This window comes from Muntiacus reevesi, chromosome 4 (assembly GCF_963930625.1).
Source record: "Muntiacus reevesi chromosome 4, mMunRee1.1, whole genome shotgun sequence".
Lineage (NCBI taxonomy): Eukaryota > Metazoa > Chordata > Mammalia > Artiodactyla > Cervidae > Muntiacus > Muntiacus reevesi.
The window spans coordinates 19,957,364-19,978,739 of NC_089252.1; the positions used below are offsets into that span (position 1 = coordinate 19,957,364).

Below are 21,376 nucleotides of genomic sequence, written 5' to 3' on the forward strand. Positions count from 1 at the left end.
GCAGACCTCACATGCCTGTCATGGATTTTTTTTTAACTTTGTATCTGTTAATTTCATCTCCACAATTTGACCACTATCTTTTTGAGGGATTGAAACTAGAAGAAGGCGAGGGCAAAGGCATATGGTGTTTGCTACTTTACATTACATCAAGTGGTCATACTAAAAATGTGCAAAGTAATACAGTGGAGAGGAGTCCAGAGGTACAAAGAGCATGGGCCCTCTCTATGTATCAAAAACTCACTCCAGCTTCCTGCTGTGCTATCAGCAAAGACCCCTGACTCAGCTTCTGGCTGGGACCATCACAGCAGCACCCTGTGGCTTTCATTTCTCATGAGGTTTGCTTGGTTGCTAATCATGAAGGCTCCACTCCACTCTCATGCCAATGGGTACAGAGTTCCAGCGTTAACACTGGAGAATTCCAAAGGCATGTTCCCTCCAATTCATCAACAAGCAGTCCTGGATTCTAAACATTCCTATACTTAGCAAAAACAGAGGTGAAGGAGGAGAGAATTAGGGTGAAGAAAACATGACTTTGGAGAAATTCACTTGATGGCATTTTAAGCCCATTAGCCTACGGGGATCCTGGATCCTTCCAGTCCAATCGTACGGTGGGAAGGAAAGTTTTTGGGGGAGCTGCAGATGGTGCTAGGCTGACAGCAGTCACTGTCCCATGCCTGTAATCATTCAACCATTTCTTAGATGGGGAAGAGGGGAAGTGATCTTGAAAAAGAACAGGGATTCAACTAACTGATGTGAAAAAGGTTTTTTCCCTCTGTCAAGTTTCCCTTTGCCATTTCAGCTGAAGATTGTTCCAGGTTTGGTTTTTTTTTTTTTTTTTTTAATCCCGGAGAAATCTCACCTAATATTTCCATTTGGAAAGGGAAAAACTGTCACAATGGCAGTTGGTACACCACACATAGGATGCATTCATTCCTTTGTATAAACATAAACCAAAGGATAATACTTAGTATTGCGTTATTAAATCTATTTCACACCTTGTCAATAATAGGAAACAGAAGGACAAAGAGGGTTTTTTAAAACAAAGAAGAAACTTTGCCTTCCTGGGTATTGATGTTAATTCACACAGTCAAATCTTCTCATTTAATATACTCAGGCCTGAGGTAATTAATGGTGAAAGCAATTAAAGCAGAAAGTCTTTTAAAAATGACACATGTGCACCTTAAGACTTGCAGCCATGGTGACTGACTGTCAGTTTCTCTGGGATGAGACCCAGTTGGTTGCCAGGCACACTGCTCAGGAGATGCACCTGCCCATCATTTAGGGCCATGATCTTTCTCTGAATAAAGGTCTAGTGAGACTCCCCATGGCCTTTCTTTCATGAGCCACTCACATAGTACAGTCTCTGATGCCCAATCTTGGTGTCTTTTAAGTGGAGCAAGTACTGAAGATAGTTATAAAGACCAGAATCCTTCTGGATTTTTATAACACGACACCTTTTATGGTTATCACAACCCACTCACATTGACTAGAAATGCTTTTATAGTAAGGAATTTTGAATCTTTTTCAACATACTCAAAGCAGTGACTTTGTATGCTCATATTTAATCAGTTTATAAAGTGTTCACATCCCATTTAATTACATAATTCTAATAGCAAGTACAATTGGCATAAACAGGTTTGGGAACAAACACACTGATCCTGTCAACACTGAGTTCTACCCTTTGAGCAGGAAGACCTGGGTGTCTGGGGAGACAGCAGGCTGGACTGGACTGGCTGCTGGGGTTCAGTTGCCATGGAGATGAGATGTGTGCTTACATGTATCACCAGGGACTATGGAACAATATATCAGTTAATGCAGTGAGTCAGTAACATGGAAGCCAGCTAGCTAGAAAAATCCTATATTTGAAACATTTTAAGTGTATACTGCAAATAAGTGAATTTTCTTAAAACAAGTTAGGCCATTAGGACTTTGATCCAGCCTGTTTTAATGTAAATCTGCTTTCTGGTGCCTTACTCTTCCTAGGAAATACCAATTCACACTCATGTCCCAAATTTGACTGGATATCTTCTATATTTCAACCAGTATCCAGTATTTGTTGTATTCAGCCCACTGTATACACCTGGCTTTGTTCTAGATTCAGGACAAGCGTCGGAAGGGAGTTTATCCAAAGTCATAGATCACAAGACTTTTCTACAGGTAGGCATGATTTACACACATAAAATAATTGGAAAAACTATAAAGCAGGTAATCAAGGAAGTAAATGATTAAATACAACCAAGTGCCTGTGCATATTTTAAGGTCACTCAGTGCTACAGGCAGTTGAAAAGCAGGGTTAGTGCTGAAGATCCCACAGATTTCTCTCACTTCATTTCCAACAAGATCATGCACCCTCCCGACACACGGACCCTCCAGCTCCTGAGGTTTTTGTGTCAGCTGCATAATTACTCATCAACCACAGGGTCAGACAAAGGTTGTTCCTCAAGACATTCATAGCCTCACCCACTTAACCCCAAATGAAACAGAATTACACAGATTCCCCTCCACGTCAGCTGCTCCCTCACCCCATCCCTGGGTCTCCAACAGGAAAGCAGGGAGGAAGAGGAGGGACTGGAAAAGGTTCCTTCCCCTGCACCCATGCACACCGCACTCCAGATGTAGACTGGGCCTCAGCAGGATGACCGATGCACTCCTAATTACAGGCCTGAATTAAGACATGACACATATTAAATAAATGTAAAATGACTCAGATGTGGAAAACTTCTATGCATAAGGCAAAATTTAGGTCCTTTCTTTATCTTTTTATGTTACATACTTGCCTCAACTTGGCCCAAGGCCAGGAGGAAACCTTCCCATGGAGTCTGTCTACTTAACACAAATTACCGCTCTCATTGCCATCCAGCCCACGCATACAGTGGAGAAACCAGTGGGTCCGGGAAAATCAATGGCTGCAGGAATGGGCGCCGGTGAGGTTTCTTATGTGACCACAGGCAGGCCATTTGAACCACAAATAATCTGCTCAACATCAACTGCTGAGCATCCACGTGTGGTCCGTCCTGTACTGACCTGATTTCCCTTTCAATTGCCTGAGACCACAGGCCAGGGGGCTGCAGAGAGTCACTAGGAGGCACATGAAGGTCACTTCATCTGGCTGGAGGTTCACCCTGGCACAGCCCCACGAAGAACCTCATCTCTGCCCACATCGCCAGAAAGAATCTCATCAACAATCCATCTTACCTCCAGCTCTACTCACCAGCCAAACAGCAAAGAAAGCCAGAATGAAAGAGGTAGCTTTCAAAAACAACTGCCAGAAACTGCTTCCCTAAAAACTCTAACCATCTGTGCTAGGGACTAACCCAAGCATAGATAGCATAAGAGTGAATACCGCATTTTATTCCCAGAAGTGGCATCAATCATCACAAGTGTAATTGCCGAGGGCAGATGGCAAGCACCCCCTTCTGCAGATGTCACTCACCGATGCAGGCATGGACCCTCACAGACAGCTGTGTCCTTAGGATGATGCTATGCTTCTTGCCCCGCCTAATGGAGACAGGAGACAAAACATTCATTGGCGTCAGAGGGGTTGGCAAGGTGACCCTACCTGCTGCAATCAACCTGATGGTGTGGACACGCCCACCTGGGGAGGCCCCAGATAAGCAGAAACCCACACTGAATAACTATCTATCCTGAAATACTGTGATGTCACAGGACTTTACAGAAAATAAAACAATGAAGTTTGACTCTACTAGACCGGCACAGGCATTTCATTGCCAAACCAGTTCTGCTCCACAGAGTCACATGTACTCATGCCTGACCATGTTGGGAAGTTTTTAAAATCTGTGCCCATCAAGTGAAATCCCTGGAATGTAACAGCACAAATCTGCTTGATCATTCCCATGGCTACTTTTACATGTTTTCAGATATACAGAGGACACACTTAGTGGGGCAATCAGAAAGAACTGTTTTGCTGTGTCACAATTCAAGACACAGCTTTTCTCTATCTTTTCTCTATTGTTCCAACAGGAAGATGGGGTCCAGTAAAGAGAGCTGTAGGCTACTTGTCATTAGGATGCCAATTTACACCGCACCTTGTCTCACCTTTGCTTCCTTTTCACTTCATTTCTTATAGAGGAAGATATAGGATGCCCCCACCCCCCGTTCTCCTCCCACAAAGGCTCAGCCCACTCTTATAGAGGAAAACCAAAGCCCAGAGCACATAAGAAGAGATATATGGGAGGCACATGAGTTCTGTCTTCCTGGTGTAGAAAAGGCTTTGAGCTTTGGGAAAAAAGAGGGAAGCCAGGTTAAACAGAGCCAGGAACCATCACAGGAGCGGGTAATCAGCTTGGTGTCTCAGTAGCTGAGTTCCCTCCCCATCACTCTGCAGGCCACGCTCAGCCCTGCCCCTCAGGGCTCCGTGTATAACAGAGTCTCACAGGGCTTTCCCGTTTCCTGGTTTTGTGGTTGCTCTGGAAGACAAGGGGACATAAATCTCACCAGGGCACATGATATTATAAATATGAAGTCACAGGAATTATAGTACCAGATCATATGTTTTATTCTTGAGACCAGCTAAGAGGGGAAAGCATGGTTTCAAAAAAAAACTTTTTAAAATTCTTTTAAAGGAGAAAAGAAAACCACTCACATGGTCCTACAAAAATATGGAGCAGCCTCTATCCGGCAGCTCCTCGTAGGCACAGAGTCTGCATTCACAGTCCCTTCAAATGCCCACGAGTCCCTCCTTTTCGCTTCTGCTATGTGCAAGGCACCAGTCTTGAGTTTACAAATACACACCTGATCCATCTTCAAAGACAAGTTTGAGATTCCTATAAACACAGACTTCTTCAAAACTATCTTCTTCATGCACAAAAAAATCCTTTTCTCTCTTAACAGTCCTTTACAGGTAAGCTTTCCCACTTTGTAATTTTCTTGTTTCTAGTTATAGCCTTTTCTTTTCCACCTAGAGAACTTCCTTTAGCATTTGCTTTTATGATTTATTTTTAATTGGAGGGAAATTATTTCACAATATTGTGTTGGTTTCTGTCATACATCAACATGAATCAGCCATAGGTATACATATGTCCAGGCTTTCCAGGTAGCTCAGTGGTAAAGAACCTGCTTGCAAAAAACAGGAGCCACAGGAGATGTGAGTTCGACCCCTGGGTCGGAAAGAGGACAGAGAAACCTGGCGGGCTATAGTCCATAGGGTCACAAAGAGTCACACATGACTGAAGTGACTTAGCACGCACACATGCATACTTATGTCCCCACCCTCTTGAACCTCCTCCCACCTCCTACCCCATTCCACTGCTCCAGGTTATCACAGAGCATCAGATTTGAGCTCCATGAATCATACAGCAAATTCCCACTGGCTATCTATTTTATATATGGTAATGCATATGTTTCAACGCTACTCTCTCAATTTGCATTTGTTTTAAAGCTGGTTTGGTGGTGTTGAGTTCTTTGAGCTTTTGCTTATCAGTAAAGCTTTTGATTTCTCCGTCAAATCTGAAGAGAGCATTGCTAGGTAAAGTATTCTTGCTTGTAGGTTTTTCCCTCTCATCATGCCACTCCCTTCTGGCTTGCAGAGTTTCTGCTGAAAAGTCAGCTGACAGCCTTATGGAGATTGCCGTGGATGTTACTTATTGCTTTTAACAGTTTTCCTTGTCTTTAACTTTTGTCCACTTGATTACTCTGTGTCTCAGCATCTTCCTCCTTGGGTTTATCCTGCCTGGGACTCTGTGCTTTCTGGACTTGGGTGACTGTTTCCCTTCTGATGTCAGCTATTATCTAATCAAATATTTTCTCAGGTCCTTTCTCTTCTCCTTCTGAGACCCCTATAATGCAAATGTTGGTGCATCTGTTATTTTCCCAGAGGTCTCTGAGACTGTCTTCATTTCTTTTTATCCATTATTCTGTTCTCTGGCAGTGATTTCCACCATTCTGTCTTCCAGCTCACCAATTCATTCTTCTGCTTCACTTATTTTGCTATTTACTCCTTCTAGTTTTTTTTTTTTTTTTTTACTAAAATTATGGTATTCTTCAACTCTACTTGGTTGTTCTTTATATTTTCTAACTCTCTGTTAAAAACTTCTTGTAACATCTCACTCTGTGCGTCCATTGGTTCCCTGAGTTCTTGAATCACCTTTACAACCATTACCCCGAACTCTTTTCTCTTGTACATTGCTTATTTCCATTTCATTTAATTGTTCTTCTGGGAGTTTATCTTGACCCTTCATCTGGAACATATTCCTTTCCCATCTCATTTTATTTAAATTTCTCTAGACATTCCTAGTGATGACACTCCTTCCATTCCTATGGTCGACCATACTAGGGAGGAAGATCCCATTAAGTGCGTTGAACTGAGTTGCTGAACAGCCTTTTGTGTGAACTACCAGGACAGGTGGGGTGGGAACGGCAGTCACCAGTCACGCAGTCTCCCCAGAGCTGAGATGGGGCAGAGCTGGGAGCAGCAACCAGTGAGCCCCTGAAAGAGGCCAGACCCTAACTATTGGAAACAGCAAACCCAAAGTTCTCTAACCTGCAAGACTTTTTGTAACTCATGTTACCAGCAGTTATAAGTCAAAAATAAATGAACGATAGACAAAATACATGCTTGAGATGCCCAGAGAGGAGGAAGCACAGGACGGCAGGAAAAAACAGTTCAGAATTCCTCAGGAGTTCTGGAGAAGTTCAGAAGGGCCCATTGACAGCCCATACTTTTATCTTCAGACAACTGCAAAGGTTCATTTGGAGGAGGTGTTTCAGTTTTCCCACAGAATTCTCCAGTCCCATGGTCACAAGGGATCCAGGCACCTGTATAAGAACTAAGACAGTCTTTCTGAGGAAGCCACTAGCCCACCATTATGGAGGTGCCATCTTTTCTGTGCTCGTATATTGAGAAAACAGGCAATTAGATTGGTAAAGTTAAACCTGAGGGGAATTTAAGAGAGCATAGAATAAAAAAGGCCCATATATTTTTAACTTGTCTTTATCACTTATAAATCCTCTGTCTCGATACAGCCACCCCCTCCCCTGTCTGCCCCTTTGCACAGAATCCAATGATGGAAAAAATCTGAGTGGAATTTGAGACTAAAGGCCCTCAACGGGGGATGAGGGGCCAGATCCCAGGAGATCCCATGGCAAAGGAGAGGGGCTGCCAAGGCAGAGGCCGTGGGGTGGTGAGTGCACCCATGTCCACAGACATTGTCCTTCATCTCCCCCCACCCCGACTTTCTCCCACCTTTGGAGTGAGTACCACCGCTGTGCCCATTTTGCAGACAGAGAAGCAAAACTTAGTAGTAATTATTAGTAGTAATTACATAAAAAATTATTAGTAATAATTACATAAAAAATTAGTAGTAATAACATAACCTGCATAAAGTCATGTGACTGATGGAAACAGATCTGGGCTGACAGCAGAGAGCCTGACTCCACGTCATTTGCATCATCCTGCCATCTGCTGCACAAGTGCCTCACTCGGAACCTTCCCCAGCATTTACTAAGGATAAAAAGTGTCCCAGGTTTTCTAAGGAACTGGTTTAACCTCAATATTAAAATTTAACAGAAAAGGACACAAAAAATTAAGATGGAAATATCTTTTTTAAAAAAACTGGCAAACCAAAATATAAAATACATGAATATAAGAAAACAGGACCAAAAAGGTTAATCCTAAGAATTCAAGAATTATAAGATGTCCATGTTTTCTTTATCTACATCAAATATCAATGTATAGACAACATCCATCAAAAGGTCTCTTACATTTGGTAGATTCCCTCCTTCCACCACTGTATTTTGTAATTGGGTAATGCTGATTGTTATGCATTTCTTTTGCATATGCCATCTTGCTGCTATTATTGACTCTAAAAATCTTTTGGCTGATTCATTTAGCTTCTTTTAGAGAAATAATCATTTCATCCATTTAAAAATAATCAGTTTATCCCCATTGTTCTAGTAAATATGCCCTTGTCTTCTATTTCGCAGCTAAAATTTTCAGAGGAAAATTAAATAATCATGGGTATGCTTTTCCCTCTCCCCAGTGGGATACTATTTCAGTCTAGGTTCAACAAATAATCATCATAATAGTTGTTAACATTTATGGAATGCTTATCAAGTGCCAGATGAGGTTCCAACTACTTTATACAGATTTAGTCTTCAGAAAACTCCTAAGAAGTAGGTAATATCATTGCCATTTTGAAAGTCAGGAAATTGTGACCCAGAAGAGTTGTGCAACATAGCTGATGTCACATAGAACATGACAGAGCTCTAACCCAACCCAGGCAGCCTGACCCCAGAGTCTGTACGCCTCCCACCTCCCTGATGCTGCCTCCCAGCTGGGTGTGCCCTCATCCATTCCCTTACTCCACACATGTTCACTGGTGACTAGTGTGTGCTGGACTCTGTACCAGATCCACAAAGGACTATCTGTCTCAAGAAAGCAACATATAAGTCCTGCCCATGAGCCCGCCATGCATATTCTGGACTCAAGATTGCAACCTCAATTCTTACCTGAATTTCCAGCCTGCTGGCCCACTCTACAAATTTCAACTTGCCAGTCATCAAAATGGTGTGAGCCAATTACTTGAAATAAATCTCTCTAGACAGACTATCTAGATTAGACTAGGTGGATAGGCATATCTTACTAGTTCTGTTTCTCTGGAAAACCCTAATTAATACAAACTGTGGTATCTGCCTTCATGAAGCTTCCATGTTCCAAAACCTAAACTCAGTGAGAGCCTGTCAATGCCTGTTCATCATAAGCACTTTAATGGTCTTTTTCTCGCTGATACAGGCTAATTGGATCAGTATTGTAGCTGCCTCTCCTTCCAAGTTTGCCTGTTTGCAGGAGAGTGAAACGGGAGTGCATCAATTATGAGGATCGGTGACCAAGAGGCAGAGGCAGTTTAACTTGACCTAAAGCTCCCCAGGGAGATTCAGATTCCATTCCTATCAGCACAGCTACTGCCAGAGAAACATCACAGGCCTCAGGGAGCAGCCACGCCAATCAGCTGCCCACACCCAAGGCCAATGCCACCCAAGTGATGAGAGAACGAAAACAGACATTCAGTCGGAGGAGACCTCAGCCAAGGCACACGTGCCAGGGTCGTGATGGCACTATCGCCGAAGGAACTTCCCCAAACTTCCTGCTTTCTCAGAATACATGAGCTTCTGCAATAATGTCTATGGCCTTGGGAAGAAGATCTGGTTTAACCAAATAAGTCCCGCAGAAACCTGTGTGTTTCGGTCCTATATCTGTCTCTCAAGAAAATATTTTTGTAAGAAAACTTATAAAGTCTTTGCAATGTAAAAACAAGTGCTTACATTATTTTCTTGAGTGGCATGGAGCCAAAGGTTTGAAGACTTTTTCTTGTGATCAACAGAGTCAACAGAGTTAATGCTGCCAGATATTCCTCCACTGAACTGTTATGATTTCAGTCAAGAGTAGAAAACACACGTTGGACAATGCAGCAGAAGCAAAGACAAGGGTCCCCCGGCAGTTACCCCAGGATAAGCTTCCTCTTAGGAAGCTTCTGAACCTCTGAGACTCAGCCAGGGCTTGGTCTGGGGGATGAAGAAGGATTTAATGCAGTCATCAGTGAATTATAAAGAGTAATACTAGGGAAGATTAATCTGCTCGGAAGCTCAAAGTCCAAGAGAGCTGGTTGTCACCGCATTCATCTCCAGATACATTCTGGTCTCCCCTAGGAAATAGCAGAGGTGAAAAGAATAAACTCTGAAGCCAGCTGTGTGATACTGGCAAAGCTACTTAGCCTCTATGAGGCTCAGCTTCCTTGTCTGCAACATAGGATAATACTACGCTTTGGTAACATCTAATTTGCCAGCAAATTTGGAAAACTCAGCAGTGGCCACAGGACTGGAAAAGGCCAGTTTTCATTCCAATCCCAAAGAAAGGCAATGCCAAACCATGCTCAAACTACCGCACAATTGTACTCATCTCACACGCTAGCAAAGAAAGAAGAAAGTGAAGTCGCTCAGTTGTGTCCGACTCTTTGCGACTCCATGGACTGTAGCCCACCAGGCGTCTCCGTCCATGAGGTTTTCCAGGCAAGAGTACTGGAGTGGGTTGCCATTTCCTTCTCCAAGAAATGCTCAAAATTCTCCAAGGCAGGCTTCAGCAGTACGTGAACCGTGAACTTCCAGATGTTCAAGCTGGATTTAAAAAAGGTACAGGAATCAGAGATCAAATTGCCAACATCTGCTGGATCACTGTAAAAGCAAGAGAATTCCAGAAAAACATCTACTTCTGCCTTATTGACTATGCCAAAGCCTTTGACTATGTGGATCACAACAAACTGTGGAAAACTCTTCAAGAGATGGGAATACCAGACCACCTGACCTGCCTCCTGAGACATCTGTATGCAGATCAAAAAACAAAAGTTAGAACTGGACATGGAACAACAGACTGGTTCCAAATAGGAAAAGGAGTACATCAAGGCTGTATACTGTCACCCTGCTTATTTAACTTATCTGCAGAGTACATCATGTGAAATGCCAGGCTGGATGAAGCTCAAGCTGGAATCAAGATTGCCAGAAGAAATATCAATAACGTCAAATATGTAGAATGATACCCCTTATGGCAGAAAGTGAAGAGGAACTAACAAGTTTCTTGATGAAAGTGAAAGAGGAGAGTGAAAAACCTAGCTTAAAACTCAACATTCAAAAAAAGAAGATCATGTTTTGGGCTCCAAAATCACTGCAGATGGTGACTGCAGCCATGAAATTAAAAGACGCTTGCTCCTTGGAAGAAAAGCTATGACCAACCTATGCAGCATATTAAAAAGCAGAGACATGACTTTGCCAACAAAGGTTCATCTAGTCAAAGCTATGGTTTTTCCAATAGTCATGTATGGATGTGAGAGTTGGACCATGAAAAAAGCTGAGCGCCGAAGATGCTTTTGAACTGTGGTGTTGGAGAAGACTCTTGAGAGTCTCTTGGACTGAAAGGAGATCAAACCAGTCCATCCTAAAGGAAATCAGTCTTGAATATTCATTGGAAGACATGATGCTGAAGCTGAAACTCCAATACTTTGGCCACCTGATGCGAAGAACTGACTCACTGGAAAAGACCCTGATGCTGGGAAAGATTGAAGGCAGGAAGAGAAGGGGATGACAGAGGATGAGATGGTTGGATGGCATCACTGACTCGATGGACATGAGTTTGAGTAAGCTCTGAGAGTTAGTGACGGACAGGGAAGCCTGGCATGCTGCAGTTCATCTGGTCACAGAGTCAGACACGACTGAACTGAACTGAATTGACTGAAGCCCACAATTCATGATCATGAACCTAAGCTTTGGCCAATGCCATGAAAGTGAAAGCTATGTGCCCACAGAATGGACATGCACTCCTTCTGTCCATTTCCATCTTTCTGGAAGCTAGGATAAGGATGAAAAGGGAAAAGCTGAAGCAACAACTTTAGATACAGAGATGGAATTCTCATTTTGAAGATGAATGGCTGCTCTAGCAGTCCCAAGAAAGACTACCTATAGTTGGACTCTTACACAGGAAAGAAATTTTTACCTTTATACATAACCTGCCATAATTTGGAATCTCTTGTTTACATCATGGAAAACTGTACCCCATTCAACATACAACTTCCTGGCTTGATGTGATGCTGGTGGGAGAGCCATATTGTAACTATGATGAAAGATGAAAGCTACATCGTCAGGATGGCAGAGCAGAAAGATAAAAGAAGCCTGGGTTCCTAAGAGCATCTTGTAATCAATTTATTACCCTTGAAATGGGTTAATTATCCACTTTTTAAGAAACAGACTTGGGACTTCCCAGTGGTCCAGCAGTTAAGACCTCGTGCTTCCACTGCACAGGGCACAGGTTTGATCTCCGGCTGGGGAACTGAGATTCCACATGCCACACGGTGCTGCTCTCCTCAAAAATAAAAGTAATTAAATGCTAATTTTTTAATAGATTTCAATTTTTAGAGAAGGTTTTGGTTTTCAACTCCCTCCAAGAGATCACCCCCAATCTCTCTGGGCCTTGATGTTCCTCACCTGAGTCCCAGGCCAATATTTCTCACCTGGCCACCTTGCAACTTAAGGGTGGCTTGACATAATCCCAGATTAACATGTATAAACCTCTTCTCCCCCTCCCCAAATTGCCCCCCATAACCTCCCTAATTCTCTAAGTAGTCCACCATCTGTATACCATCCACCCAATGGCAGGTATCTGTTTTCTTCTCCTGTTTCCCTCCCTCGACTAGCAACATACCTACAGATTCTTTCGCTGGCCCAGGCTGCAGTCCACCTGCCTTCCTTGGCCACCAGGTTCAGACCCATTAGGTTCACTGCCTTCCCCCCTCACAGTGGGCCACACTGACTGCAGCCTCCCTGCTCTGTTATTGGAGGGGTTCTGGGAGGGCTCCCCCTTTGCAGGTCAGTTTTCTTCTAAGTCCAACCCACACCAGAAAGCCCAGCACCCACCTGGACTCCTGACTCCTACCTGTCACCATGTTTCTTCTATCGTACAATTTGGCATTCAAGGGAACTTAGAGTCATGCCAGTTCCACTGCCTACTCAGCATGGAAGCTCATTTGTCTTGCCCGAGCACTTCTAAGTGACTTTCTCCCAGGGTAATTGGAGGCTCTGGTCTAGCACTGACCCAAAGCAGGTGTGCTGGGGCCTCTGGGCTGCCCTGCTCAGCTCAGCACTGAACCCACCCACCCATAACCAGAGCAGGGCTGATGGTCTGCAGTCCGAGCCTTGCACTGAGAAGATGGGAGACCCTTAATTCTTTGGTGATTTGCCAAGAGAGCCTCAGACAACAACATACCTATACTCCCGGCTTAAGAGGAAAAGTGGGGGGAAACCCTTTACTGCGTCCCACCCACACCTTTAACCAGAATCTCTCTTTTGTTAAAGTCTTTTGTTTGTGGTTTGGTTTTTTGAGTTCAGTAGGTTTTTAGATTTGAGTTTAAAATGTATTTTAGTGATTTCCCTTTCTACCCGGTTCAGATGCCAAGGAAACTTTGACAGAGATGTCACAGGTTAACTTTTGTATCAGACAGTAAGGAGGGAAAACGGCTTCTTATTCCTTCCAACTTGACATCTTGGAAAGTAAAGAATTCTTTGAGCATCCTATGAAACCCCTCTCCACCCCCAAACCCTGCATACCCAAACAAACTATAAGAAATCTCAGGGGTTCCTGGACCCCTGCTACCTACACATGGATCTTTGGGCTCACGTGCTGCAGGCTGAGATGTTGGGTGTCTATGAGTCAAACTAGAGCTCTCCCCAAACTCCTCTGCACTCCCCAATCATGGGGGCTGGCGGGGTGGGGTGGGGGCCCACCTGCCCCTGTGAATGGGCTTCCTCACAGCCCTTCCCACCCCCATCCTTCATTTCTGAGGCTCACACTGCGCTCTCCCCACCCCTGCTCCACAGGATCTCATCTCATCTGACCTTCCCACCCCCACAGCGCGGTGGCCACAGGAGTGGGGGTGTCAGGATGAGGAAACAGAGAGAGAGAAGTGCTGTCTCAGCGCTGACCCTCCAGTGAAGGCCTGAGGGGAGTCCAGCCAAAGCACAGGTGAGTGTCCAGGGTTCCTCCAGGTCAGGAGCACCTGGGGACGTGCTCAACAACCACGCAGGTCCTCCCAGCGTCCCTGAAGCCCGGTGCTTCTCAGGGCCACTCACAGGTCTACCACACCCCGACCTGTGGCCCTCGCTACCTTGGCAAAGCACACCCTCTGGCCTTCAGGACTAACCTCCAACCCCACTTCTTTGTGACAGTCCCCATGTGCCTTTCCTGTCAGAGGCAGGGAGGGTGGGACTAAGCAACAAGGTCCAGGGCTGGGGGGCTGGGGGAGGCAGAATCTGGGCCACCTCTGCCCCACGCGAAAGGCTCCAGCCTCAGTTTTCTTAACTAAAAAAATGAGCTCTCCCCATGAGCGCTCTGCACAGACCCCATCCCGTCCTAAAACCCAATGACTCCCGTATCAGTGCATGATCTCAAACTATGACGGTAATTACAGCTAAAGCTGCTAGCTTTGGGTTTGTCTTACATGCTGGGAACCAGCTTAATGTTTTAGATACATCATCATATTTTACCTCACAACAACCCAAGGAAGCAGTATGATGGTTATATTATGATTTCCCCACTTATAAGGAAACCGAGGTTCAGAGAGGTAAAGTAACATTCCCATAGTCACACAGCCCCCGAGGTTAGCTGCAAAGCTCACGCCCCTAACTACTGCGCATTGCTGCTCTTTATGCTCTCCTCAGCGACCCTCTGTTGGGGTTGCTGCTGATACAAGGAGGGAAACGGGAGTGGGTAACATTGTTCTGAGTTTATTATAAACTCCCATCAGAGGTAGAGTGACTTGCCCCATCTTGCACAATGGCAGGGTCGGGAATAATAACCCCGGGGCTTCGGTTTCCACTGCCCCCTGCTGTGTCTGCTCACTTCGCTGGCTTTGGAAGGCAATAAACAGTCCTGGCTTTACTCTGCTAGCATGATAATTGCTTTGTCCTTGTACTTTTTTTTTTTTTTTTAATTTTTTTATTTTTCAGTGGGTTTTGTTATACATTGATGTGAATCAGCCATAGAGTTACACGAATTCCCCATCCCGGTCTCCCATCCCACCCCCCTCTCCACCCGATTCCTCTGGATCTTCCCAGCCCAACAGGCCCGAGCACTTGATACATGCTGTTCTTTCGAAACTTCCCACCCTCCCCTTCTCCCACAGAGTTCAAAAGTCTGTTCTGTACTTCTGCGTCTCTTCTTCTGCCCTGCATATAGGGCCATTGTTACCATCTTTCTAAATTCCGTATATATGTGTTAGTATACTGTAATGTTCTTTATCTTTCTGGCTCACCTCACTCTGTATAATGGGCTCCAGTTTCATCCATCTCATTAGAACTGATTCAAATGAATTCTTTTTAACGGCTGAGTAATATTCCATGGTGTATATGTACCATAGCTTCCTTATCCATTCATCTGCTGATGGGCATCTAGGTTGCTTCCATGTCCTGGCTATTATAAACAGTGCTGCGATGAACATTGGGGTGCACGTGTCTCTTTCAGATCTAGATTCCTCAGTGTGTATGCCCAGAAGTGGTATTGCTGGGTCATATGGCAGTTCTATTTCCAGTTTTTTAAGAAATCTCCACACTGTTTTCCATAGTGGCTGTACTAGTTTGCATTCCCACCAACAGTGTAAGAGGGTTCCCTTTTCTCCACACCCTCTCCAGCATTTATTGCTTGTAGACTTTTGGATAGCAGTCATCCTGACTGGCGTGTAATGGTACCTCATTGTGGTTTTGATTTGCATTTCTCTGATGATGAGTGATGTGGAGCATCTTTTCATGTGTTTGTTAGCCATCTGTATGTCTTCTTTGGAGAAATGTCTGTTTAGTTCTTTGGCCCATTTTTTGATTGGGTCATTTATTTTTCTGGAATTGAGCTTCAGGAATTGCTTGTATATTTTTGAGATTAATCCTTTGTCTGTTTCCTCATTTGCTATTATTTTCTCCCAATCTGAGGGCTGTCTTTTCACCTTACTTATAGTTTCCTTTGTTGTGCAAAAGCTTTTAAGTTTCATTAGGTCCCATTTGTTTATTTTTGCTTTTATTTCCAATATTCTGGGAGGTGGGTCATAGAAGATCTTGCTGTGATTTATGTCAGAGAGTGTTTTGCCTATGTTCTCCTCTAGGAGTTTTATAGTTTCTGGTCTTACGTTTAGATCTTTAATCCATTTTGAGTTTATTTTTGTGTATGGTGTTAGAAAGTGTTCTAGTTTCATTCTTTTACAAGTGGCTGACCAGTTTTCCCAGCACCACTTGTTAAAGAGATTGTCTTTTTTCCATTGTATATCCTTGCCTCCTTTGTCAAAGATAAGGTGTCCATAGGTTCGTGGATTTATCTCTGGGCTTTCTATTCTGTTCCATTGATCTATATTTCTGTCTTTGTGCCAGTACCATACTGTCTTGATGACTGTGGCTTTGTAGTAGAGTCTGAGGTCAGGCAGGTTGATTCCTCCAGTTCCATTCTTCTTTCTCAAGATTACTTTGGCTATTCGAGGTTTTTTGTATTTCCATACAAATTGTGAAATTATTTGTTCTAGTTCTGTGAAAAAATACCGTTGGTAGCTTGATAGGGATTGCATTGAATCTATAGATTGCTTTGGGTAGAATAGCCATTTTGACAATATTGATTCTTCCAATCCATGAACACGGTATGTTTCTCCATCTGTTTGTGTCCTCTTTGATTTCTTTCATCAATGTTTTATAGTTTTCTGTGTATAGGTCTTTTGTTTCTTTAGGTAGATATACTCCTAAGTATTTTATTCTTTTTGTTGCAATGGTGAATGGTATTGTTTCCTTAATTTCCCTTTCTGTTTTTTCATTGTTAGTAGATGAAGGTAAACTTCCAAACTCATTCTATGAGGCCACCATCACCCTAATTCCAAAACCAGACAAAGATGCCACAAAAAAAGAAAACTACAGGCCAATATCACTGATGAACATAGATGCAAAAATCCTTAACAAAATTCTAGCAAACAGAATCCAACAACATATTAAAAAAATCATACACCATGACCAAGTGGGCTTTATCCCAGGAATGCAAGGATTCTTTAATATCCGCAAATCGATCAACGTAATACACCACATTAACAAATTGGAAGATAAAAACCATATGATTATCTCAATAGATGCAGAGAAAGCCTTTGACAAAATTCAACACTCATTTATGATTAAAACTCTCCAGAAAGCAGGAATAGAAGGAACATACCTCAACATAATAAAAGCTATATATGACAAACCCACAGCAAGCATCACCCTCAATGGTGAAAAATTGAAAGCATTTCCTCTGAAATCAGGAACAAGACAAGGATGCCCACTCTCACCACTACTATTCAACATAGTGTTGGAAGTTTTGGCCACAGCAATCAGAGCAGAAAAAGACGTAAAAGGAATCCAGATAGGAAAAGAAGAAGTGAAACTCTCGCTGTTTGCAGATGACATGATCCTCTACATAGAAAACCCTAAAGACTCTTCCAGAAAATTACTAGAGCTAATCAATGAATATAGTAAAGTTGCAGGATATAAAATTAACACACAGAAATCCCTTGCATTCCTATATACTAACAATGTCCTTGTACTTTTGAAGGTCTTTCTCCTCCAACTAGCTATACAGTCTGAGTGATCATTATAAACAAGGGGTAAGTTAAATTTTAGTCCTGGCAGAAAAGAGCAGGGTAATGGACAAGAACAAAGAAACCAGCTCCTCCAGCAAAAAAACTGACTCTGAACACACTCAGCCAACGCCACCACCATCTCCACACACCCTGCCACCCATCTTCATTAAGTGGCCACAGCGTGAGCAGGTATTTTCCTATAATTTAACCAAAAAAAATCAAGAAACAGAATGGTTTCATTTGCCCTTTTCACGCTTCACAAGGGCAATTCTTAACCAGGAGGAAATTATATTTTAACTCCTGTTCGAGGGAGGCATGAGCTCTCAGGCACACAGACTCTGCCAAATGCCAACCCCTCTAAGAAAAGACCCAGGAGGGCCACTCAGTGCAAGCGTTCCCTGCAGATGCACCCAGACACCTCCCTCCTGTGCAGGAAGCCTCCACCGTCAGGCTGCTTCCAGCCAGCGCCCGGTAACTCACCACAGGCCACCAGTGCTCACAGAAGTGCTCAGGACCCGGGGATCACCAGAGTGACCCGGAAATGCCAGGACAGCACCATCCTGGCCTGTCTTCTGCAGCCCAGGCCACGCCCAGGGGCTCTGCCGACCAGAGACCAGAAGAGGTGGCTTCTTCACACTCTTCCAGATAAACAGGAAAGTCATCCTGGATGTATTCCAGAGGACAAAGGCTGAATCCCACAGATGAAGACTATTTCAGATAGAAACCCCATTCTGAGGTGGGTTTGGGACCCAGCAGTCAAACGTGCAGCTACCTGACATCCTCTGGGCCACCTCCTCCCTCCCCAATGTCTGTAGTTTCCCACGTCGTGAGTCCTGCCTTCTCATCTTACCATAATTTGTTTCCCCAGCACCCCATGCCATGAGGGTGCAGAAATGTGGTCAAGGCTGCCCCTGTCAGACGGAGCCATGGTCAGGTGACAGTTCAGAAGGGAACAAAGTGAGGTTAGCCCCAGGATCTGCTCTGGGGGACTTGCAGCAGGCTCCCTGGCTCTCTAGGCATGGCTGCAAAGAAACCGGCATCTGGACACCATGTTTACGGTATGAGCTGTAGCCTCAGGGCCAGGGGATGGAGCCCCCCTGCAGTAGCTGTTGCTCCAGCTACAGACAGTAAATTAGCCTGGAACTGAGGAAGCCCTTTCATGAACCAACCATACATCCCCTCGGGTGCCAGTGTACATCCTCAGGAGAACCTGAAATGTACATCCCAGGAGCTCCTGGGATGGCAGAGGAGCATGGACTTGGGAACCAGTCACACCTACAGTCAAACGTTGCTCCACCTTCTACCAGCTCTGCCTCCCTGGACATGTAATTTAACTCCTGGCCCTCAATGTTTCAAATGAAACATGGAGATCAGAAAATCTAATCCCATGTTTGTGCCTATTAAGGGAATGAACCAGTAAACAAACATGCCATAAATAAGGTACCTAACACAGTGGTTGGCATGTCAGGTGCTCCATAAGGTTATTTTCTTCCCCACTCTTAACTCTTGATACTGTTAGCTAATATATTAACACTTTTTTCCAAGTTGTCATCTCCAAACTAGTCATGTTTTGACAAGAAAAAAAAAATATATCAGACAGGTCATGGTCTTCAAGCATAATACCTCTAGGGACATTGTTCAAACTGGCAATGATCTACTCATAACACTCCTGAGATCTATTTGATCAATGAAACATGAAGTCATCCCATTCGACTGTCATGCAACCTAATGCTGACATCTTAAATAAAAGGATGTCATTGTCAAACACTTGGTAAAAAATGATAGCAAAGGAACTTCCTCAAATCTTTCAGTCTTAACAATGTAATTTTTTAAATGATGATGAGTAGAATTTGATGTGACTTAATAGAGATACCCATCATGTGTGCACAGCCTAAGGCATTTCCCAGGTCTTTCATGGCTTCTGAATGCACTCAGGAGACAGGAAGGGCATCCTCAGAGAACTTGACTGGGTTCCTGACCTTGGTGCTCAAGTGCATGACACTCAGGAACCCATTCTGGGCTCCTCTGTTCACCTGGCTCCTAGTGTACACTAAGTGCCTCTAACGTGTTGAGAAAATGCTAGGCTGGATACTCAGGCAGGCCCAGTTCTGACCTAGTAGAATTTTAGCAGCAGAGAAGATAATTAAGGGGACTGTTAATGGGGAAAAGACCATAATTTGTGATAGGTAATAAAGCAGAGGAAACCTGGGAAGTCACCAATATATTCTGGTGTCAGGTAGGAAAGCAACACCAAGAAGGTTCCCATTTTTCCTCATTTTTTGAGCCATTCATGAAAATCAGCACTCTCAGATAATATTCATTTGACTGCAATATATTTTTAAACTCGGGAAAGGCAGTCTCAAAAGAATTTTTGAAGAGATCTCTGAATAGCAGACAAAGATGGCTGGGCATTATTTGGAAAGAAAGAGGGAGCCTCTGAAGGTTTCTAAGGAGGAAGGTGATAAAATCAGAGACAGACTTGGATCTGGATGAATAAGGAGTAGAAAGGGAGGCAGGGGGCCCCATCCAAAGTGTAAGTCAATAACTGAATAAATATAAATAAAAATATTATATAATATTCATATTTTTATATATAATATAAATTTATAAATATATAAAATATATTTATATATTTTATATATTTATATATTATATATAATAAAATATATATTATATATAAAATATATAAAATATATATAGTTTTATATACTTTTATATATTCATTATATATAATATATATTTATATTTATAATAAATATAAATTTAAAAAATAAATAGTATTTTACAAATATTAATGTCTTGGTTTGGGCAAATTTGCATTGGTTATGTAATATGTTAACATCATGGGAAGCTGGGTAAAGGGTTATTTGGAAAATGTCAGTCCTTTACTCTCAGCTCTTCTGGGAGTTAAAAATCATTTCGATACGAAAAGTTAAGAAAATCTGGAAGAGAAGAAAACAATCATTTGAAAAAATAATCTAATAAATATAGGAATGACTAATTGTATGGATATATTCCTACAGTGGCTTTGCTTTCTATACATTTTTCTGATTTTTTATATGAATTGTTTTATTCAAACTCACAGCAAGCAGAAATACTAAGCAATTCTAGATATAGGCTAAAAGTAACTTGATATTAACTAACATAATTAATAATTATTTTTTCCACTGTAATGACTTCAAAAGATACAATATAAGATGATCTAAAGGGGCATCTGCCAAAAAACTAAATATCCAGTAGTTACCATTAAAAACAATGTATAACATAGTTGTCAATCCACTAAAATCTGTAAAATATTAATTTAACTACATTTGGTTTAAAAAGAAACTTTGAATGTAAATATCACATGCTTACTTAAACTACACCAGAAATTCTCCAACCCAAGTAGCCTTACCAAGAAGAGCTACTCAAATTCAAAGGGTCTGTAGTTACTCCTGGTGAGTGAGTCCTTTTGTGTGACTATGAGTGAGACAAGGTGAAAGCTATGGTGATTTCTCCAAAATATTTGAAGGCCTCAGTGAAGCCCCACTTCATGGAGGGTCAGAACCAGCTGGCAGGGACAGCACTCAGTCTTACCCAGCGTCATCCTGGAAGCCTTCTAACTCGTCCCGTTGCTCGGCCAGCGTGGCCTCCAAGTCCAGGTACGTCCCATTGTGGGAGAGCTGCAGGGTGCAGTCGTCCAGCTGCAAGAGAAAGAGCCTGTTAAGCCAGCCTGCTCCTGCGGTGGGGGCTGGAACCCAGAAATCACTTCCTGTTGCCCTCCTGTGTTTTCCAAAATCAACCAGTACGTGGAACTTCCCTGGTGGTCCAGAGGCTAAGACTCCATGCTCCCAATGCAGTGGGCCAGGGCTTGATCCCTGGTCAGGGAACTAGATCCCATGTGCCACAACTAAAGATCCCACATGTCACAACTAAGACTGGGCACAGCCAAATCAATCAATCAATATTTTAAAATAAATCGATAAAATAAATACAATCATGCATTATCCCAAAATCTGGATCCTAACTGAAGAGGTAGCACATTCATATAAACAGATTGGAAGCAAACTGCATAACAGGTAGACAGAAATCATACCCACTATGTGAATGACCTTGACAGGACCCATAAGACGTGGCCAGGGGAGGAGAGGCACTGGGCCAATGTCACCTTTCACTCTCAGGGGCCCAGAAGAAGCCATGGATTTGGAGAGTGGAAACTAAGATGCCGATGGGACCATGGATTGAGAGACACAGAGTTTAAAAGGCAA

General features: G+C 43.1%; 1 protein-coding gene across 3 annotated transcripts in view; it reads right to left on the minus strand.

The window, feature by feature from the left end:
• The window catches only part of FHOD3 (formin homology 2 domain containing 3), a 511,278-nt gene that overhangs the window by 428,710 nt on the left and 61,192 nt on the right, over positions 1–21,376 (minus strand). For all 3 annotated transcript variants that reach the window (XM_065932345.1, XM_065932348.1, XM_065932346.1), the window contains exons 2-3: positions 20,706–20,812; positions 3,434–3,498 (exon numbers count right to left, since the gene is read on the minus strand). In XM_065932345.1, coding sequence (XP_065788417.1) covers positions 3,434–3,498; positions 20,706–20,812 — 172 coding nt within the window. The remainder of the gene's footprint in view (positions 1–3,433; positions 3,499–20,705; positions 20,813–21,376) is intronic.